Source organism: Stylophora pistillata, chromosome 1 (assembly GCF_964205215.1).
Source record: "Stylophora pistillata chromosome 1, jaStyPist1.2, whole genome shotgun sequence".
In the NCBI taxonomy this organism is placed as follows: domain Eukaryota; kingdom Metazoa; phylum Cnidaria; class Anthozoa; order Scleractinia; family Pocilloporidae; genus Stylophora; species Stylophora pistillata.
Window position 1 is genome coordinate 6345598 of NC_142519.1, and position 20350 is coordinate 6365947.

Sequence of the window (20350 nt, forward strand, 5' to 3'; positions counted from 1 at the left end):
GGAACGAGGTTGATGAGATGGTAACGAGTTCGTTAAAACCAATCTGGTATCCAACAAGTGCAAATGGAATAAATGTTTTATGAAATTTCATTAAATCCAGAACGTTTGGATATTTGAAACTTTTTTCAGCTCCACAACAGTAGGCGCGATGCATTTCCACATAAAGTGACTCGGAATAAGAGCTGATGTGCGGGGTTGAGTGAACCAATCAGAAAACTAGAATTGCAATATTCGGAGTTGAAAATTCAATAATTGGCGTTTTTTCTTAAGTTGCAGACTTCTATGAAGAAATGACAAAAGTGGAATCACTGAATCCCTTGCGAACACTTCACAATGCGATACCACTCAGGGAAATGGACAACTACTTTGACAAGACCACTGATCAGAACTACGAAGCTCTTCATACACCTGTTAGTACTCCCTCAAGGAAGGCTCCGTCCAAGAAACTTGCTGCCAATTCTTCAAATCCTACACAGTTACTAGCGAAGATGTCCGGCGCGGGGAGCGAGGTCGTCGAGAGAGTTGAGGATGTGGTGAAGGAAAAAATAGAAGATCTGGATTCTTGATTCTTCAGGATTCTTTTTCCGATGAGAACAACCAAAAAGCAGATTTTGTTAATGATAAAATTGGAATGGTGGAATGCATTTTATCCACGATAAATTATTAGCTTTTATAAAATAACTGAGTTTTTACAAGCTCCCTGATTGGCCAAAAACGCATCTTTTATTGCATCAGTCGATCCATATATATTTGATAAAAGCAATAGACCCTACTTTCTCTTGGTTCCCGGCGAAATATCCCGCTTGGGATGTTTGGGGAACACGAGAAAAGTTTGTAAACCACAAACCTCAGGCGAGTGATAGACAAACTTTTCTCGTGTCCCACCAACATCCCACGTGGTTTATTTCGCCGGGATACCGATAGAAAGTACGATCTTTTGTTTAATTGAAAGTTGTTTGACTGCCAACACAAAAATCCTTAACCAAGATACCTAAAATATTTTCGGACATGTTTAAATCCACAAACAAAGGAATTATATCGTTTTATTTAATTTTAGTTGCGTTAACTTATGATGAATCTCATTTAAAAACAGAGGACTCAAGCAAAACACAAACTGACAACAGTTAGTTGAATCTCAGTTAGCTGATTGGTTTCTTCTTGTCGGCAGAGCAAAATTTCAGATACACTCGCGGTGTTCTCAGTTTCCAGAGTTTCACTGTAACTTATTCATGAAAGTTTTAATTGAGGCCCTCCCTCTGTCGTACAGTTACTTTTTCTGCACGTGAAGTTTACGTAAGTCATTTTCATTCCATCCAGCTAATTTACAAAAAGTGTTGTTACAGGTAAATCGATTTGTTGACGTTGCTGCAAGATATTTATAATTAAAAATTGCCAAGAGTATTTAAAGCTGCAAAACGGACTGTTTTTCTTGATGTTTTCATGGATACTTGTACTGAAGAATTGTACGCGCTTACAACCCGTGGAATTTTTATTTAGTACCTTCCAAGCTTCGTTAATCCTTCAACCCCTTATAGTAACAACATCACCCTTGAATGAAACAAAGTTAATGAGATAAAAGAAAATGATCAGCATTTGAAGAAGCCCTGATCGTCAATCAAATTCTCCTAGTCAGCACCACAGGAAATGTTGCCTGAACAGTGTACGATAATTTTAGGGTAAAAGCTTAAAACTAGTCCCCATTAAAGCTCATTTTGATATTTGTTTTTCTTGTTAAATTCTTGTTTCCCCAGATGTTTGAAATGTCAGTTTTTGTGAACTAATTCCCATTTTCCTTCTTCATTTTGTGTAAAATAAACTCGTCTCCATGTTATCAGCGATCACTTTGCTTTCACGCGCTTATTTCAAATAGAATTGACTCTGTTGTAAAGTTGTGTTTATTTCTTTGCTATACAAGCAAATGCGATCGATCCTCAAATGAACACCTCGCTTTCAAATACTTAAAGGGTTAGACTTACGTGACCAGGAAGTTCGAAAGAACAATAGTCTGCTCTGAGATTCTTGATACATCAGTGTTCTCTTTCCGATGAGAATGACCGAAAGCAGATTTTGTTAATATTATGAATCGATCAGTTCGAAGCTTCAACACCCCCTGCCAAGGCAGCCCGTCGGGCATTTGAACCTTTGAAGATTGGTTTGTTCAACTTCCGGCCCCCCCGGGTCATCATAACCCTGCACTAACATCGTTTCCTTCTCGTGGAAGACTCAAATCGATGCTGTTATTTTGATTTACATTTCCAAGAACAATGCTGTTTGGTTTCCATTTGTTGGGTCAATCAGGTGTCAAGTTTGTGTTGGAGGCCGAGATATCAAAGTCGTGTCATGTTGAAAACTGTTCTTTATTGGTTGAGAACTTCCAAACCAGAGAAAAGATGTTTGCTTTCTTCGAGCAAAATGTAGGTGTAGTTGAGCACTATAAAGGACCTTAAGCAAACCACGACGGCGACGGCAACGGCAACAGCAACGAGGACGTGAAAAAAAAAAAAAAAAAAAAAAAACAAGATTTAATGGAAAGAATAAAAGCTCAGCACGCGCCTTTTAAAGCTTTGGGAATTTCCTAGTCTTTGCAAAACAGCAACATGGAATCATCCAGAGGTTACGTGATCTGAGAACGGAAACTCCGACGACAAATTATTCAAATTTCCTTTTGAAACTCAACGCTGTTCACAAACGTCATACTGAAGCTGAGTTATGGCGCCGTAAGAGACAATAAACACATCCAGCCATCCGCAGAATTCTAACTGAAAAGAAAGTCCATTTTTTAAACTTCTTCGCCTCTGCAGTCCTTATTGCTTAAGGTCCCTAATAAAATTTTATTCAGCAGCATTGTTTACTGAAAAATGAAAGTAAATTGAGAATCCTTTAGTTTTCTGTTATGTAATAAAAAAGCTACTGAGGGAGGCCAAGAAAATATCAACAGTACGAGACCCTTGCTAACCTCATCAGGCTGAAAAAATCAACCTTGGAAGTGTTGCTACTTCAAGACTTTCTCAAGCCTGAATTGTAGGTATTTACAGAAGCAATTATTCCTCCAGCCGTGAAGGTCTTAAATATTATTAATAAAATATTTTTCAGCAGATAAAGGCATTATGCTAAGTATTTGCAAAATGAACTCGAAATTCTAGCCAGGGAGAAATTGTCCCACAATGCGTAAGACACACAACTGTCACGTTGTTGTTACGGACGCGTCTTAAGGGGTACTCGTGTATAGAGGTCATGGAACACCTACTGGTCACATGAACTTCCTAAGAAGGCTAGCTCCTATTCCACCTTTCGACCTTACTCGTTTACAGTTTAACGCAACGTGGAATGTGGACTAATGACGGGGAACCCTGGCGCTATCTCATTCTGCAAAAGAAGTGACAGTTCTCGCGACGATATTACGTCACTGGCATGTCGAAACTAAAGAGCCGTTTCGTTTTGCCGAGCTACCGTGGTCTTCAATTCCTCTTCAAGAAGCGATATCCTCTCTTTCATTGTTCGTACCTAAAAAAAAAAAAAAACCGAGAAAAATCATCGCAAGGAAACAACTTAATGCACCACACTGGGTATACTAACTTCGGTTCCGTGTACATCTCTTAAAAAGGATCGCACATCTACTAGGAATACTGTCGGCAGCACATTCATTTCCTAACGAGCAAAAACCTTCCCTTGGCTGATAAGATCAAAATGTTACACTAGCTAGACATAAACATAGCTGAGCCTAACCCGCTAAACTCACCACGAAGTGGCGTACAACTGCGTGATCACTTGTGTAAACTGAAAGCGATTGTAACTGTGAATCACACATACACACGCACGCATGCGCGTTCCACTACATTTCTCACCTGTGCGTCGTGTCTCTCCACCATGGTAATCATCTGTTGCTCTAGCTTTCTGAGCCTGGCTCCGTGTTTCTTCTTAGCTTTCTCGTATGCCGCCACAAGCGCACCATTTGCTTTCTTCAAGTCTGCCACGTATTCTGCTGTCTGCTGATGCCTTGTTTCCGAGTTTTTAGAGAGGGTTTCCAAAGTTTCTACGAGTTCCTGGATTCTTGCCTTAAGTTTCTTCTCTCTCCTGGCAGCTTCATACAGGTCCGGTGGAATGTCTTCATCTGATGTTTTCAATTCAGCGAGGGTGATTGACGGGGTGCCGGAGGGACTTCCCCCTGACTTCTCGTCCGACTGAAAGAAATAAATCGTTCATAAACTTAAGATCATGCATGACTTGGCGGTGAAAGAGGTGGAATTTCATTTTTATCATCGGAAAACCACCGTTCGAGGGACACATACTTTGATAGAACTTTTGAAAAAATCCTGTATGTTTATCCGCCTAGCTTTTATTATGCCCTGTGTCTTCTGCACCAGACGCACTGAAAATCTTAGGGTAGTTTTACCAACCTTGCTACTAGCGACGCCAGCGTCCTTCTGAATCCTTCTTCTTCTCCTGATTTCATCCTGCATCTCAGTTTTCAAATGTTCAATGTGAACCAAGTAAGCCTGTTCTTGGGCGTCACGTGATGTGATCTTCAACTCTAAAGCTTTCTTCTCCTTTTCAATTAAATAGTTCTTAGCTTTTAATTCAGCTTTTTCTTCCTTCAGAGCCATTAGTTCCTGCATTAGCACGGCATTTTCCAGATCCACTTTAGGATCTAGCGGTTCCAGTTTCAAATCTTTGGGCTGGGCGACTTCGTGCAAACTTTCCAATTCAATCACCGTTAAGCTCACTGTTGACCTTTCGGATTTTAATTGTTGAATGTAACTTTTTAATCTTGCTTCTTCCTCGGGAGTAAACTCCATATCATTGGATGACCCTGTCGAGCTAGTTCTACTATTTGATGATACTGAATCCCAAGGTTGACCGGCGTTAGTTTGGCTCTCGAAGTTTCGATCGAGCTTTTGCAACAACATCCGGGCTTCGTTCTCGGCCGTTCTTCTCCGATTCACACACGATTCAACATCTTCGGGAACCCGATCGTTGTCATCGGCTTCCGCTTCTTCGTAAATGAGTCTGTAGGTCGAATCCGTCGGAGAGCTGGCGTAGCTATGTAGACCAGTTTTAACCCCAGCCGCTCGACAGTTTGCAAAAAGTCTTGCCTGCTCTGCTTCGGAAAGCTGCAACAAGACCTCATATGCCTCAATGACACGGTCAGAAAAGTTCAATGCCAACTGAAGCGCTGTAGAATTTGACTCGTATTTTCCCATCAAATAACACATCCTGTCCGCATTGTTTCTACTTTCTTCCAAAGACAACGAAACAACATTATTTTGAGCTTGTAAATGGTCAAACCGACTTGTTAGCATTTCTAGTTCTAGTTCGTACTCCTTGAGCCTTTTGTCTGCCTGTGCGTCGCAATAAGTAAACAGGGCTTTGAACACATCTTGGGCTGTCCTACAACTTTCAAGAGCTCGGACAAGGTCAGAAGGCATCTTGTCTGAAACAAATTCTGGTAATTGACTCTGTCAAAGGTAAAAAATAAGTAAATACGTCAAAATAAAAAAAAAAAAGGAAACATCCATAATCATTTGTCTGATGCACTACACGTTTGGAAACCAGTGTTTTTGCAGTAAGAAAGGGAAAGCCTAGTTATTCTGTTTATTCTAGCTTTAGTTGATGCCCGATACCTTTATCATTTTTGCTCACAAAACTTCGTTGCTCAAAGAGCGAAATATAACTTGAGTTTTGTACCTATATGCAGGGCAGCCGAACCATTTTCACAGAATTTCCACTGAAAATTTCTTTCAGACTTCTTGAGAGCATCAAATGTTTGTTCAGAAATTTCAAACGTTTCTGAAGATTGAAGTTCGAATTTGGCTTTTTTAATTTTTTTCTTTTAGCTCTTTCCTATGACAATGTTATCGCAATTAGGTGTGTACGAAAAGGTATGTTACTCACGAGAGCTTTAATACAACTCATCCCTGTAATTCCTCCACTGTATGTACCATCATCCACCATTTTAGCAACAACAGTAATCTCCTGAGTGGAACCATGCATAGACGATCCCAGATCACTAGTAGCACCAGGCCTCCAGAACGCCTGACTTGAGATCGACTGGACACTACCTGATGGGTGACGTAACGGCATTGGCGAGCTGCCGTCAGCAGACGCCCACACTGCTCCCGAAATACTTGGTCTGCGGACCTGTCCATTTGGAGTGGACTGAGAGCTTCGGCCGTGGCTGTGAATACTTAAATTATCGGTGCTTGAGCGCCGTGAAATACGAGGCGATGTTAAAAAACCTTCTTTGGCCGAGATATCAGAGGCTGCGCCGACACTAGCCTGCCTGGTATGGGTTCGGGTTCCTGATTGGCCGGATGATGGTTGAGTGTTTCGCCGCGGTGTACTTGGGGACCTGGGCTGGCTACCAGGTCCCTGCATGCTGTTTGCTCGTGTTCTTGCTTGTTGTTCGTATTGAAGTGATTTCTGGTGAAGAAGCTTCAATTGATCCTGCATTTCAAGAACCTGACAACAATGACAAAAATATTTTGAAAAACCTGTTATCTATCCAAAGTTTGTACACGTTTACAGAACCACAAAAATGATTTTTTTCTTTTAACTATACCAAATTTCCAGGGATTACTTAAATCACATAGTCAAAACTGGAACAACATTCAAAGATAAATTTGATTAGTAATCGTTTCAAATATTCTAACAGAGCACTCAATTGCTTAAAATTCCATTCCTTTTTTGGCACAGCTGAACTCTCATGAGAGAGGGCAAGAAGGCAACTGCTAACCATACAGTGGCAAATCTAAGATAGTGCAAAATGTAACTTGCTTTAAATATATTGTAACATAAGATATACGTTTTTATCCTTGGAACTGAAATAAAAACTATACCACTGTCACGCCTTCCCAGTCGTTTAGTGTTGCGTGACGCATCCCGTCATTCCTAGTTTTCATACGGGACCTTTAATATAAGTTCCCTCGTGGAGAAAAGCAGAAAAAACCTTTTTGCTAAGACGGGTGTTTTGTGGTTTAGTTAACGAGCTAGTCAAGCATCACTTGAAACCCCTTCATAGGCATGTTCCATGACAGTCTTCGACAGTCATCCGGATAGCTTAGTGAGTATCGTCTCAAAATAACGTTGTAATTGACCGTGGTTAAAAATAAACATCGGTCTTGATTGTTAGACGTATTGGCGCATACCCTTGGTTTTCACGCGGCCTGTTGCACAAGCAAAGCGGCCGCTACAACCACTACTTGCCTGCAGAACATTTTTCTTCCAAGAGTTATCTGTCATGGCCTGAAAAGTGTTCAAACTAGTTTGACAGCTTACCCTTCTCCTGAGTCTGTCTCTCTCCTCTCTGAAGCCCTGATTCTCCGATCTGACCTGTTCCAAATCAACCTCACTTTTTCTCAGTTTTGCCTTCAGACCGTCTCTTTCAGTAGTTATCGACTGTAGCTCCTGCCGAGAGACAAATCAAAATCATAGAAAATTACCATATGTATTAGAAATAACACGAGCAACTGTCACCTACATGTTGCTTGCACAGTGTACGCAGAATACAAACAAACAAACAAACAAACAAACAAACAAACGGCCAGTTCCGGTAACATGTTAGTGAGGAACTCCGCCTAACAACAAATTTCTCTCTCCCAAAGGATCTAGCGACATACGTAATCCATGGACAGGCTTCCATTATGGTTTTTGCCTCGCTTAATTTGCTTGTTTATTTGTTCTCAAGAGGGGTTGACAAGCCCCGCTGGTTATCAGTAAAAAGGTAGCCTGCGGTAGCAGACGCCTCGTTTCGATTTTGTGTTTTAATGGAAGAGAAAAGAATTTGAAACGAATTACTGATAACAGCGTCTGCTCAGGCAGTCAGTGAAAAGGTTTCGCTTGCTTTTTGGTTGGTCAGTTTGCCACCTTCTTCAAAATCTACGCTTGAGCTATAGTATGTCATCTGTGCACCTTTCACACCCTAACAACAGAAAAATAAAAAAAAATATCCGAAAAAGGCTTTTGAATAAAGGGATAAAGAAACTTTAAGTAAAATTTAACCCTGGGCTAGCGCTAATCAGCCTATAAACATGTAGGGCCTCGTGATCATTTTCACAATCACACCAAACAACTCAGTAGTCAAACACTTCAATCAAAGAAACTTACCTCTGTGCTTCCAGAAGACTTTTTTCGAGATACCCACTCTTTTAAACTTGTCTGCTGTAGCTGACGTTCCACTGCGAAAAAAGAAAAAACAATACATCATCGATATAATTATCTAGTAAAGACCAAACAAGTAAACAGTGCTTTTCGCGCGCGTTAATTGGCTATTTCGGAAGTGAATCACAAGTACGATTCACCTCCGAGCAACCACAGAGACAAAATCGCGCGTCAAGAGTTCAATTTTCTATATATATTGAAACAAATAAATTGTCTGGTATCTATTCACCCGTGTCGGTGAAAGTAGTGAATATTTACTTCGCTGCAAAGTGGCGAGGTAAAATTCCTCCACTTTTCACCTCTACTTTCGTGAATAATTGCTATATATTATTACGATAATCATCACTATCATTAAGATCATCACTATTATTACAAACTATAAATATTGCAAGGGCCACTTAAACATCAAGTAGAAATTGGGTAAATCAAATTTCGTAAACTTGGAGTAGAGATTAAAAAATTAATGCAACATTTATCCCATAGAGCAGGAACACCAGGGAAGGTGTATACAAAGCAGGAACACCAGGCGTATACAGCTTCCAAGGGACAAAATACACTTACACAACTGTTTCTTCTTTTCCAGTTCTAGACACTGAACTCTAAGCTCTCTGCATTTAGACTGTAGTTCTTCATGTTCTTTAGACGTCCTGTCTGTGTCAAGAGGTTTTGCAAGCTGCAACAAGAGAGAAATAATGAAGACCAAACTTGATGAAATCTGAATGACAAACACGTAATAATAAAAGGACCAGGACCCCTCCCTTCCCTTAAGGAAAAAAAAAAAAAAAAGAAGAAGCAACTCAAGAGTCAAGAAAATGTAGTGTTGGACACAAGCCAGAGGCCCTAACAGCTAGTGGCCCTGTAGGACCTGTATATGCCTTCCATGACAGTTAAAATGATACCAGTAATGGTATGCGGCTCCAACTGACCCCTCCTTGACCCTAAAGGCCAAGAAGATGTTACAGCGGAACACTCTTCCCCTCCCCCCTCCCCTTAAGAAAATCTTGCCTGTGTACTTACAGATTGTAATTGATGCAGGGTTTTTTTCTCAGTATCTTCTGTGGCTTTCTCTTCCTTGGGTTTAATGCCTTCCTCAACAGTTGCTTTCTTTTCCTCTACTTTGGAATCTTTATCTTGTCTATCAATAGCAAACTCCAACCCACCAACTACTTTAGATAATTCATCATCAGTGTTGTCATCATTAACACCTTCCTCTGAAGCCAGACTGTCAGAATCACTCTGAGAACCTAATGAAGATAACAAATATATCTGAGAGACAAAGTAATGAGTTCACTGGTAAGGTATCACTTAACATGATCATTGGAAAGTACTTCTTATGTAGATTACGACATTTTGAAATTTTAATTTCAAAATGCAGTTAAAACTGCAAGCCTTAAACAAAATATCATGTCTACTGATGATCCATCACTTTATGATTCAAGATGTTCTGTAATTTGATCAGTTGGATTTCCATCATCTGTGAGTCATAAGGTGATACAGACCCAGTTTATCTCATTTCTAAAATTTACTACAGTCCGAGAAACACTAAAAATTAATTGTTACTGTAGGAGGAGGCACATTGTGCATCACCACGTCAAAAAACCTCAGACATTCATACAATATTCATATGTTTCCTATCAGCCATTATCACATGGGCCACTTAGAGGACTGAATTTGTTTTTTTTGTTAATTTGTTTTTTTTAAAATTTGTTTTGTTTTTTGTTTGATATATCCAAATTATTTCGTTACTCCCACCGACGTAGCCCCAAACAGTTTCTTTCAAAACCCTCAGCCTTTATTCTTTTGAATTTGTTTCAAATTGGACCAAGATGGTGAATTTAATCTCTTTGACATTTTCAGGTACAATAACTACAAATTTGAAATTTGTATCTTAGAGAAACTTTTCATTTCAATGTCACATCAACAACCAGCCTAAGATTTCACAACACACTACATGTACAGTATCATGCTCTTCCAAACACAAATTTAATTTGTTAGGATAATTGATCCATCATCATAACTGCTCTTGCATAAGAACACTGTGTGTAGCTTCCTATAATGTAAGCAACCTTATGTTTCTTTGTAACAAGAAAGAAACATTGTTTATTCCTTAAAACTAAGAAATGCATGCCTGCACAGCTCATTAAAGACATTGATAAAGATTATTGAGTTATTTTTGCCTCACCACGTTCTGATGTCTGAGACTCTATTTCATGCTCTTCAGATTCATCAAACTTATCCACAGCAGACTGAGACAATTTCTTGTTGAGTTCAGCTATCACACTCTGTAGCTCAGTGATGTGTTGTTCACTCTGGTGGGCTTGAGAAGTTAGCCTGTCCTCATAATCATGAATTAAATCTTTACGTTCCTGAGCAGCATGTGCAAGGGAAGCTTGCAGTTGGTCTCGTTCCTCAGTCAACTGTTGAACCTTCCCTGTTAGCTCAACAATTTCTGTTTTCAGAGAAGCCAAAGCTGCTAAATGAAGCTGCGAACGAAAGAATAAAATTCTCTTCATTAATTTCACAATCTTGGCAACTGAACAACACTGATAGAAATTGTGAATAAATTAAAGTAACATACCAGTATGTTAGTGGTGCAGAACAATTTCAATGGAAGAAATTTTTCCATATATTTCTTTATAATTATAATTCAATTGGCCTTCTGTTCCCTGTGATGTTTACCTTAGTTGTGGTTTAACCAAAGTCAGGATATTACTAAATCTCACACAAGTTTCAAATGTTTTCCTTTATTTCAGGAGCATTTAATTAATAAACTTTATTTGACTGAAGTCCTTATCAAACAACCTGCTGTGTTTGTTTAAAGTCTTAAGCTCAAGTTGAAAGGTAAACAGATTTGAGAAACATTTATTTGAGTTCTTTTGGTGCATCAGTTGCCTTTTAGAGGCAATAATTTAAAAGTATGTTTATCTTAATCAAAATTGCCATACTTTTACCCATGTTGACTCAGATTTATTCAACAAAACACTGTAATTTATGTAAACAATACATGCCAGCTTAATTTATACACAATAACATGTGAAGAAATTGTATATAATTAAGATTATCTCTTCGGAGTACAGTCAATTGTCTCAAATAAACAGAAATGCCCACTTTTTAACTGTGAAAGTGTGCAGTTAAAATTAAGGGAACCAATCTTTGGTGAAAAATTTTTTTTAATTAGGAAAAAATGTCACACAAGGGACAGGAAACCACAGTGCTCTGGGAGAAAAAGATTGATCTTGGACAATGAAGTGAGTGGACAAAAGAATATGAATTGTAGAAGCCATTAAGATCAATTACAGAGCACGCACCCCATGGGGAATAAACAATCAGAGCTACTCACATATGAGGAGCCATTCATTATGTCATTAAATAGAAAAAAGTGGATGAACCTAAAACAAGAATGCCTGGATTCAGTAGTTAGAACAAAAGTGATCACAATCAAAGATGACATTTTTCATTACTGTTTCTTGCATATACACTGAGAAACACCCTAAAGACCAAATTTAAGAATGCTTTTCTTTTTAATTGTGAACTTCATCTATGGTATCACATGTACAGTATTTGCATGCTTCAAGTTGATTAAAGGTGAAACCATATTGTTTTGATACATGGTTTATATTAAGGGCTTCATGTTTAAGCACATTCTTGTGGTTCTATTTTTTTTTTCTTTTAAAAAACAAAATGATTTTAATTTAATTTAGAGTTAAGGCATAAGAGGGTTACAGTCATGTCTACACTGCTTCGCTGACAAATGAGTTCATAAGATTTCGTTTTTCACATATCTTCCACACACTGTAACCCAAAAAGCCAACAACTGATTAAATACAAATTCAACAAAAGGAATTTAATCAAAGAACTCAAGAACATGACACTTAAGAAAGATTAGCCACAGAGGACAAGTGCACCTGTGTCTTCATGTAATATTTTCACAGGAATTCACAGCCATGTAGAAAGAAGACAGATCTCATGGTAAGTTAGCCCTGACTTTATAACAATTTATTTATTTTCAACTTTTAACATTGATCAATTCTCTGAATCTGCTGTTTTGGCCACATGCTTACCACACCACTTCAGTTGTTTCTGTGGATTTCTCACTTTTACCATGATGCACCACAACAGATGAACTACCTGAGAACTGCCACACAGGAAACAACTACGAGACTTGTTTTGAAATCATGCCAGAATGAGAAGTTTAAATAAAGCAAGGTTTTTAAACATCACAAAAACAGAATGGTAGCATGTGCAAGATCAGAGGAAAAAATTTCCATCACAACTTACAATATATCAAATTCAACAATTTCAAAGAAGAATATAATGAATTCAAAATCAACAAAAACTCTCAAAATTTGGATATCTTTGTTACATTTCTCTATAATTTTGATCTAGTGGATGGTTAGACTTTGCTGGACACTTCAAACAAAGGTCAAAAGATGTTGTGCTTCTTTCAAATGTTGTATCTGTACCAATTGAAAATAGTATTATTTTTAACAAAGATATGGCCTGAGGGATGATTAAATATCATGTACTTAACCTCTACACCACAGTATTAACTTTAGAAAAAGAGGGGATGAGAAAAAAAAGTTCATGAAGGTAAAACAATCAGTAAATAACCTAAACTTGAATGTCTAATTGGCTATCATCATTTCAATATCATTACATTTTCAACACAATGGAATATAATCTATAATTTGAGCAAATTAATTCTAATTTTTTGCACATGATATCTTATCATATGAGGCAATTATGACCTGTAATATGATCGTATTCAAAACATGTTTGCACAGATGTGGTTATCATAATAATTAAATTATTATTATCAACACAGACTCACGCAATAAAACATTTCCTTCGTTGCTCAAAATACACTAAATTTTGTAAAAAAAATCTCAGAAATACTTTGAGTCTAATTTGAATTACATGTACCTAAATTACATTCCTGACAAATAATAAGCAATTGATTTAAAGAAGCAAAAGGCCTACCCTCTGAAGCCTGAGAAGATAAACACTAACATGAGGTGAGCTGTAGTTATGCTTGACAGGATTTAACCCTGAATGATACGTCTTGGAGCTATCCATTGTGACTTTATCAGTGTTAAAAAAAGGTTTTCAAGGGGCATTCAAGTTCTCCCTCATTTGAACTTGACATTGCGTAAAATGAACACTGAAGTCTTCACAACATGGAGATACTAAGCTGTAAGCTAAATGTACATGACTGAAAGTCACAACTGATTTAAACACAGCACAACAGGACAAAGTCTTTTGGTCATGCTCAGTGCAGTGCCAAGATTGCATGACCAGATAATCACAATTTATTTCCTTGTCTTTTGTCACTAATTTACATTTCTCAGACAATAATCTATTTCCTGTAGCAGAAGCTCTGGCTGTGGCATTTTCAATGGCTATTTCTTCGAAAGCCACAGCTACTTTTAATTCAAAAAAGACAGTTAAAAATTAACCTGTCTTGAGCTTAAATAAATTTGAACCTTAAACTGTAGCTGGCTGGCTACTAAGAAATATCTTAAGAACACAAATTTATTCATACAAAGTTGCAGATTTGAAACAATAAACCAAATTTAAATGCTGGCAGAGAATGACAACTGCCCCATATATAGAACCAGACCATAGGTCATCCAACAGTTTTATTCCACACTATGCTATGTACATGAGGGTTACACTGCATATTTTTATTTTTGAACAGGATAAAATGTAACTTCAACCTTGAAATTACTTCCATGCACCTTTGCATAAATCATTAAAAGATAAAACACATGTTTTATGCCATCTCAGTACTTTCCTAGATATAATTTTAGAATGAGATTTCCTGTCGTAACTTAGGAAGAGGGAAATGAAATAACTCCTCACAGGTGTATGATGAAAGTTTCAACCTAAACACAAGGGTTTAAATGAAAAATTAACAAGGGCTCCATAGATTTGAAAATGCAATATGTCAACCCACTCTTGTCTTACTGGATGGATTTAAATTTTTTGCACCTCATAAATTTTTGAAATTTTTGAAATTTTTGCCGTCATTTTGAAGAGAGGTCTATCCAAGTATCAGGAAGATCTTGAAGGATTATCAAAACTGTCAGTAGTTTTAAGCTTAAATTATTTACCTTATTACATCATATCTGGTTCTACACATTTGTGAGGGGGAATTTAAACAACAACTTAGTGTATTAATAAATTGTAATTTTTTTTACCTTTTTTTTGTCAAATAAATACTGTATAGAAACATCAAGGTACATGTTAATGACCAAAACTTAAAATCAAATTTCTATTTTTCCTTAATTAAAAATATTTAAAACTGTGTTACAATGAAAATAGGAAGGAAGAAAAAAGTTTACACCAGAGAATTGCTTATCAGCCACCACTAGTGCAGGAAATGCCATTAAAGATGAAAAAAAAAAACAGTTACCAGTACATGCAAAACATTTAAGCAGTAGGCCATACTTTCTAACCTTTTATTATGTACAAGGCTGTACTCCAGGAAAAATTGAAGGAAGCCCAGTGCTCTGAAACTGTGAATCCAGGGTGCCCAGCATATGCTTTTTATGAAAAAACTAAGATTCCTGAGTCACCCAAGAGCAAAAGTAAGGTGCCAGGGGCCCCTGGGTGCCACTTGACCAAAGCCCTGATGTAAATCACAAGTCAGAGACAAGTGATGCATAAACTTTTCAAGTCTATTGCTTTTATAAAACAAACTTCAGATTTTCTATGGGTTTACTGGGTTTTTGACCAATCAGTGTGTTCCTATGTATTTGAAAACAGAAATGACAAAGTTTCTACATGTAACAGATTCAGGATTATCGCATTAGATACAGCTTAAATATTGTTTTCAAAAATCTACATTGCAGAGTGCATTCCTGTCAACTTTTCATGTCGTATACATTGGAGAAAATGTACATTGTCCCAATCAAGAAGAAACAGGCAAGAAATGAGGTATTTTTGCTCAAGGTAAATGAAATACTGCTGCACGTATTTGTATATTTAATTTGGTTTACAGCTGGCCAAACAGAATATTTTTGATCATTCAGCTGTTGTAATCATTCATGAACTGGCCATATCTTCCCTACAGCTGTATAGCCTAGCTGCAGCAGTAAAAAGGCACAATGTATCTTTTGTCACGAGATGATGATAACCAAAAGCCTCTCATGCAACAGAGACAATCTGGCAATCAGGAGATCCGGATGATTGGAAAAACTGTCAGAATTCATTAGATCCATGTGGATCAAAAGCTGATTAAGTTAAGCCAATTTAAGCAAATATCTGACGAGGGTGTTATGGCTTCCCAAAGACTCTAACTGTTTTCTTTACCGTAATGTCTCCTTTAGCTTACAGTAAAAAAAAAGTGCAACAAGATTTCAAACCATACCTGCCTTATACAAGATAAATTAAAACCAAGTTCAATTTTTCATCTTGGAACAGCATTGGCCCCCTGAACTATCCCCTCCTCCCTTAACCTATCCACAGGTCCATCCACAGGGCTACTTTAAAAGAAATGTTGACACACTCAACATGAAAACCAATTTCAGATGATTGGAGCAAATGTTTTCAACTATTCACCAATTTTCCAATAACAAGTTGCATTCACCACTAGACCCAGTTCTTCACTGGGACCACACACTTCTTGATAAATATCAGTGTAGTGCATGGTTATTCTAGTTATCTTAAGAGTTCTTAGAATGATATCATTGGAAAAAATAAAATGCATGTATCAATCAGGGTTTTGATTATGAAGTAAGAAAAAATTATCTAATAATTACTGTAATGGATTTTATGCCAAAAGGGTCTGGTTCAAACCAAGGCCAACTTAAGTTAAGTCTTTCTTGACCCAGAAGTGTATATGGGTACACTTGAGTATTTCCCATTACATTATCCTACAGAAACCACGATGAGCTTCAGCAGAAATGTGAGTTTGTCTAATGTGCAGTTATGTACACGCATGTTCGCCAGGTTAAAGAACTCCTTAATACTGCTTGTCTTAACAACAGGCTTTGTTTTGAAAACTTGTGCTGTGCACTGTACTTGCAAGGCAGAATCTCATTGCGCCCCAGGTATTTTGTTTAAAAATCACTGTGACAACACTGTAGTGATTCTTGTTTCATTGTAGAGCCACAGTCTACAGCTGACATGATTTACTCTTACCATTAATTTCTACATAACTTTCAAAGAGCAGTGTGTCTCTAAATGGCAATTTAACATGTAGATAGAAAAACAAAATGCAATATCAACCTAAGAACCCTTAGTAAGAATAACTGTTGATATGTAAATACAGAGCTTTTAAAATTGTTGACTTGGAAATAAAATGTAAAAAACCTGTCTAGATCTCATGCCTTCTGATATACATTGTATGCAAGACTTTCTTGCTTTTGTTTGGCATCCAGACTTTCTTCCCTCATGTTCTCTTTAAAAGATAAATTCTTGAAGATATTAACATTCATTTTGTGACCTTCAAACCATTATGAATTGATAACCTTTATGTTAGTAGCAGTGTTTATGTTAGAATTCTAACATCTAACATTATTAATAATTGCTGTCTACATGGTGACAAAAAAATTGCCAACAAAAGCACTGAAACATGTCAAGATTTTCACTGTCTTACAAGAAATTTCCCTTTACAGAAATATTCTTCATATTAAATAATTAATCTTTAAAATTCTGTACCTTGATCTTATGCATTTTTTGACTTCAATCTAGCCCAGAAACTCCCTCATTGTTTGCTCTCCTCTCATGAAATAAACCACATATTCTTTCCCATGAAATTGTACTGCCACCAGACAAATTCATGAGGTACTTAACCACTAGAAAAATTAGCACTGACATACAATGAATAAAATGGAATACTTAATTCAATACAATAAGCTTCATTAGCCAGTAGATTTCACAAAAGTTCTGCTAAATATATTAATTCACCACTCCATTATATTGAAAGCAGAATCAATTTACTGTAGGAAAATTTGCTTTAGCTGAAGTTACAAATCTTTGTTTTATTTATTTTTTTTCATCACAAAATAGCAGAAAAGATGAAAAGAAGAATAACATTATTTAGCTGTAAATCATAATTTAAAATTTCATTTCATCCTCAACCACTATGACATGCTAAGACTTTAGAAATGTAATAAATAATGCACATTTTTCAATTAGTGATCAGGTGAAAACATTTGTTTTTTAAGAAGAATATCAGTTGTGATAAAAATAAATAAAGATAAGTGCATACAACTGTACATATATGTTAAATATGTCACATATACCATCCAGGTTTAAGAAAAAGAAAAAAGAAATTTCATTTCAAGAAAATTTCCTTTTTTTTCCCTCAGGGTTTATCCTGCAACTTAACTCTTTATACTGAATTTGAATACAGTGACAAAAATGATGAAAGAAAAATCACTTCCTTCTGAATTTACTAGAACATTAAGGGCCTTTCTGCATATTTACTAATTATTGTTGATTCATAAGATTTTAATGTTCTATCAGAGAGAAGCTAATACAAAAACTATGATTCTGATCTTTGAATGTGTATTTACCAAATGAAATTGAATCAGAGCAGGTTTTTTCGGTAAGATGGTCAGCTAGTTCAATAACTTATGATAAAAACATGCAATGAGACAAATGTGGTATAATCTGATTACAATATTTCAAGAAAATGCTAAATGAATGAAAAAGTTGGCTTATTAAAATTACTAGACTTACCGGTAGTATAATATGACATTTACAGGAAATGGCAAAATGTGGAACCCTACTCCATGGAGTACCCTATCAAGTACCTAAATGGAGTAGCCCTAAAAATAATGTATTGGTCAAGTAAAATACTTTATAAACATGGTAAATCATTCAAATGTATGTATCTTAATATATCTTGACCTTCCCAGCACTCTGATTGTCACAGTTCAATACGTCTAGTTTTTTTGGGGGCAAGGGGCTCTCAGTTTTACTGGTTCCTCCATTTTGGTTTTACCACAGTGTAATGATTCCTTTGACCAGAAGATAAAAAACTCCATATGATGAACAAAACCTAATGTTTTGAGTTCTGCATGAGGTAAAATATTTAAGCTTACTGCATTTTCCAAATCAACTACCCACTTGGATGTATTTGCTGACCCATCTGTTTTTTTTTTTTGTTTTGGTTTGTTTCGTTACATATCCCAATTTTATTACGCCACAAACAAATAGGTGAAGAGAAGGTCAGTTTAAACCCATGGATTACTTTTTTTAAGTCCTAGCTTTTATCCTCATCACTTCACACAATTAAGAAACTCATGAGGTCTTTTGTTAATAGTTTGAGTGCCACACCTCTTACAGACACCATACATAAACAGGTATTTTGAAAGATGTAAAACCTGTTGCCGAATGAAGGGTATCCGTACTTTTGGCCTCTTAAAGATCATAAATATAGACAGTAATCGGCCTATTAAAGAAAATGTTCATGGATTACACTTAAGCCTTCCGTTTAAGTGACCAGCAGTTTAGTGTTAAATTCAAGATGGTGGTCAATTCATGGCATGTATCGAACTGTGACATTCAGAGAGCTGGCAAGCTCAAAATACATTACGATATGTACATCTAAATTATTCACTATGTTTATAAAGTACTTTATTTGACCAGTACCTAATTTTTAGGGGTACTCCACTTAGGTACTTCATACGGTACTCTATAGAGTAGGGCTCCACATTTTGTCATCTCCCGTAGATATCATATTTTATTAATAACTGGATCATTGGATAATGCAATTCAAGACTTTTTATTGGCTTAGCCATTATGGTATATGAGCCAATATACCATAATCTACAAATATGGTAAGCATAAGCATCAGCTAAAAATTAAAAGGGAGCTAAAAAAAGTAAGATTTGGTAAGATTTGTCTAATATCTTAGGGGCATTTTTAATAAAACAACTATTCCACTCGCGCTTGTTGGACATGAGATGATAGATAACCAACTCGGCACTACGCGCCTCGTTGGCTATCTATCATCTCATATCCAACGTGCGCTTGTGGAATTATTGTTAAATACTACCAGCAAGTCTAGTACAAGTATTGATCTGGTTCAATTATGCCACCAATTTTATTTCACTGTTCCTAATTTAACTATAGTTAACTCTTCACACCCTAACATCAGTATGCATATTCTCCATACTGTTCTCTATACATTTCCTAAGGTGTTGACAAGGAGAATTTGCTGAATAATCAAGAGCTTCTTAGATCGGTGATCATTTCTTTTATTCTTGTAACTTTAATGTGTGATTCAGGGGTGATATTGTAAACTGTAATTAATCTGCACTTTTATGATGCATTACATTTTCATTAATTTTTTGACCTCAAAAGTCTGTCTGACAGAGCTTGAAGGTGGGTTGGTGGGGAGGAATGCAGACAGTCCCTCTTACCTTGATTATTTTAGCCCTGTATGTCACACTGCAGGAGGGAGTAGGGGTTTTTGCACTTTTACAAAGATGTAAGTTGTATGAAAAACTGATGAAGAGTTTACATTGCACAAGAAATAAATTATACATTCAAATTCAGCATTACATTATAGAACTCAAGAAGAGACTGGGAAATAAAAAAAATGGAGTCTGTGAAAGCGTTTTCCACAGAGCCTTAAAATCATGTCTATTGTGTGAAATAGAATATCAAAATATCACAATTTTCCACATGATAAATTTTCTTTGCATCAAAAATGTAAAACTATTTGCGACATCACTTTTTAAACAACCTTATTACTTAATATATAGCTACATGTCTTCACCTAGTTCCAAAATAATTTCAGTGCATCGGAAAAAAAAAATGGACACTCTCATATAATTTCTTATGCAGAAACATAAATTCAAGTGCATAAACATGAAGATGAAGGTGAGTCTTTAGGAAAAATAACAGTCTTCTTGTGAGTCACTGATATAAAATTAAAGTTTTTTTACTTTGGATTTTCAATAATTTCTCACAGCTGATTATTTTGAACACACCACATTGGAAATCAGCAAACCATGTCCAGGGCTTGACACTAACTGTAGCCCACTAGCCACAGGCTAGAAGAAATTCAGTTTTGGCTAGTAGTTTTCAATTTCCACAAGCCAGTTTAGCGAGTAAACAAACTAAAATTGTCATAACATCTAAAATGTCATTAGCCACTTGGCTAGTAAGTTGAAAAGTTAGTATTGAGCCCTGCATGCCCCGGTGGGATAAAATGCTGCTATGTTGAATACAT

The 20350-nt window shown here is 36.6% G+C and overlaps 2 protein-coding genes across 9 annotated transcripts in view; one reads left to right on the top strand and one right to left on the bottom strand.

Moving 5' to 3' along the window:
* Nucleotides 1–2519, top strand: part of LOC111335940 (inositol hexakisphosphate and diphosphoinositol-pentakisphosphate kinase 2-like) — a 20978-nt gene extending 18459 nt beyond the window's left edge. For all 5 annotated transcript variants that reach the window (XM_022941950.2, XM_088732465.1, XM_088732466.1 and 2 more), the window contains one exon: nucleotides 271–2519. In XM_022941950.2, the coding sequence (XP_022797685.2) occupies nucleotides 271–566 (296 nt within the window). In that variant the 3' untranslated portion in view covers nucleotides 567–2519. The remainder of the gene's footprint in view (nucleotides 1–270) is intronic.
* The window catches only part of LOC111335937 (colorectal mutant cancer protein), a 26426-nt gene continuing 8414 nt past the window's right edge, over nucleotides 2339–20350 (bottom strand). For 2 of the 4 annotated variants that reach the window (XM_022941944.2, XM_022941943.2), the window contains exons 3-11: nucleotides 10340–10640; nucleotides 9175–9401; nucleotides 8719–8830; nucleotides 8104–8174; nucleotides 7276–7404; nucleotides 5893–6459; nucleotides 4398–5456; nucleotides 3846–4181; nucleotides 2339–3504 (exon numbers count right to left, since the gene is read on the bottom strand). In XM_022941944.2, coding sequence (XP_022797679.2) covers nucleotides 3421–3504; nucleotides 3846–4181; nucleotides 4398–5456; nucleotides 5893–6459; nucleotides 7276–7404; nucleotides 8104–8174; nucleotides 8719–8830; nucleotides 9175–9401; nucleotides 10340–10640 — 2886 coding nt within the window. In that variant the 3' untranslated portion in view covers nucleotides 2339–3420. Of the gene's footprint in view, nucleotides 3505–3845; nucleotides 4182–4397; nucleotides 5457–5892; nucleotides 6460–7275; nucleotides 7405–8103; nucleotides 8175–8718; nucleotides 8831–9174; nucleotides 9402–10339; nucleotides 10641–13137; nucleotides 13412–16821; nucleotides 16852–20350 lie in introns of those variants that run through there. The other 2 variants (XM_088732505.1, XM_088732500.1) reach the window with 2 other exon arrangements.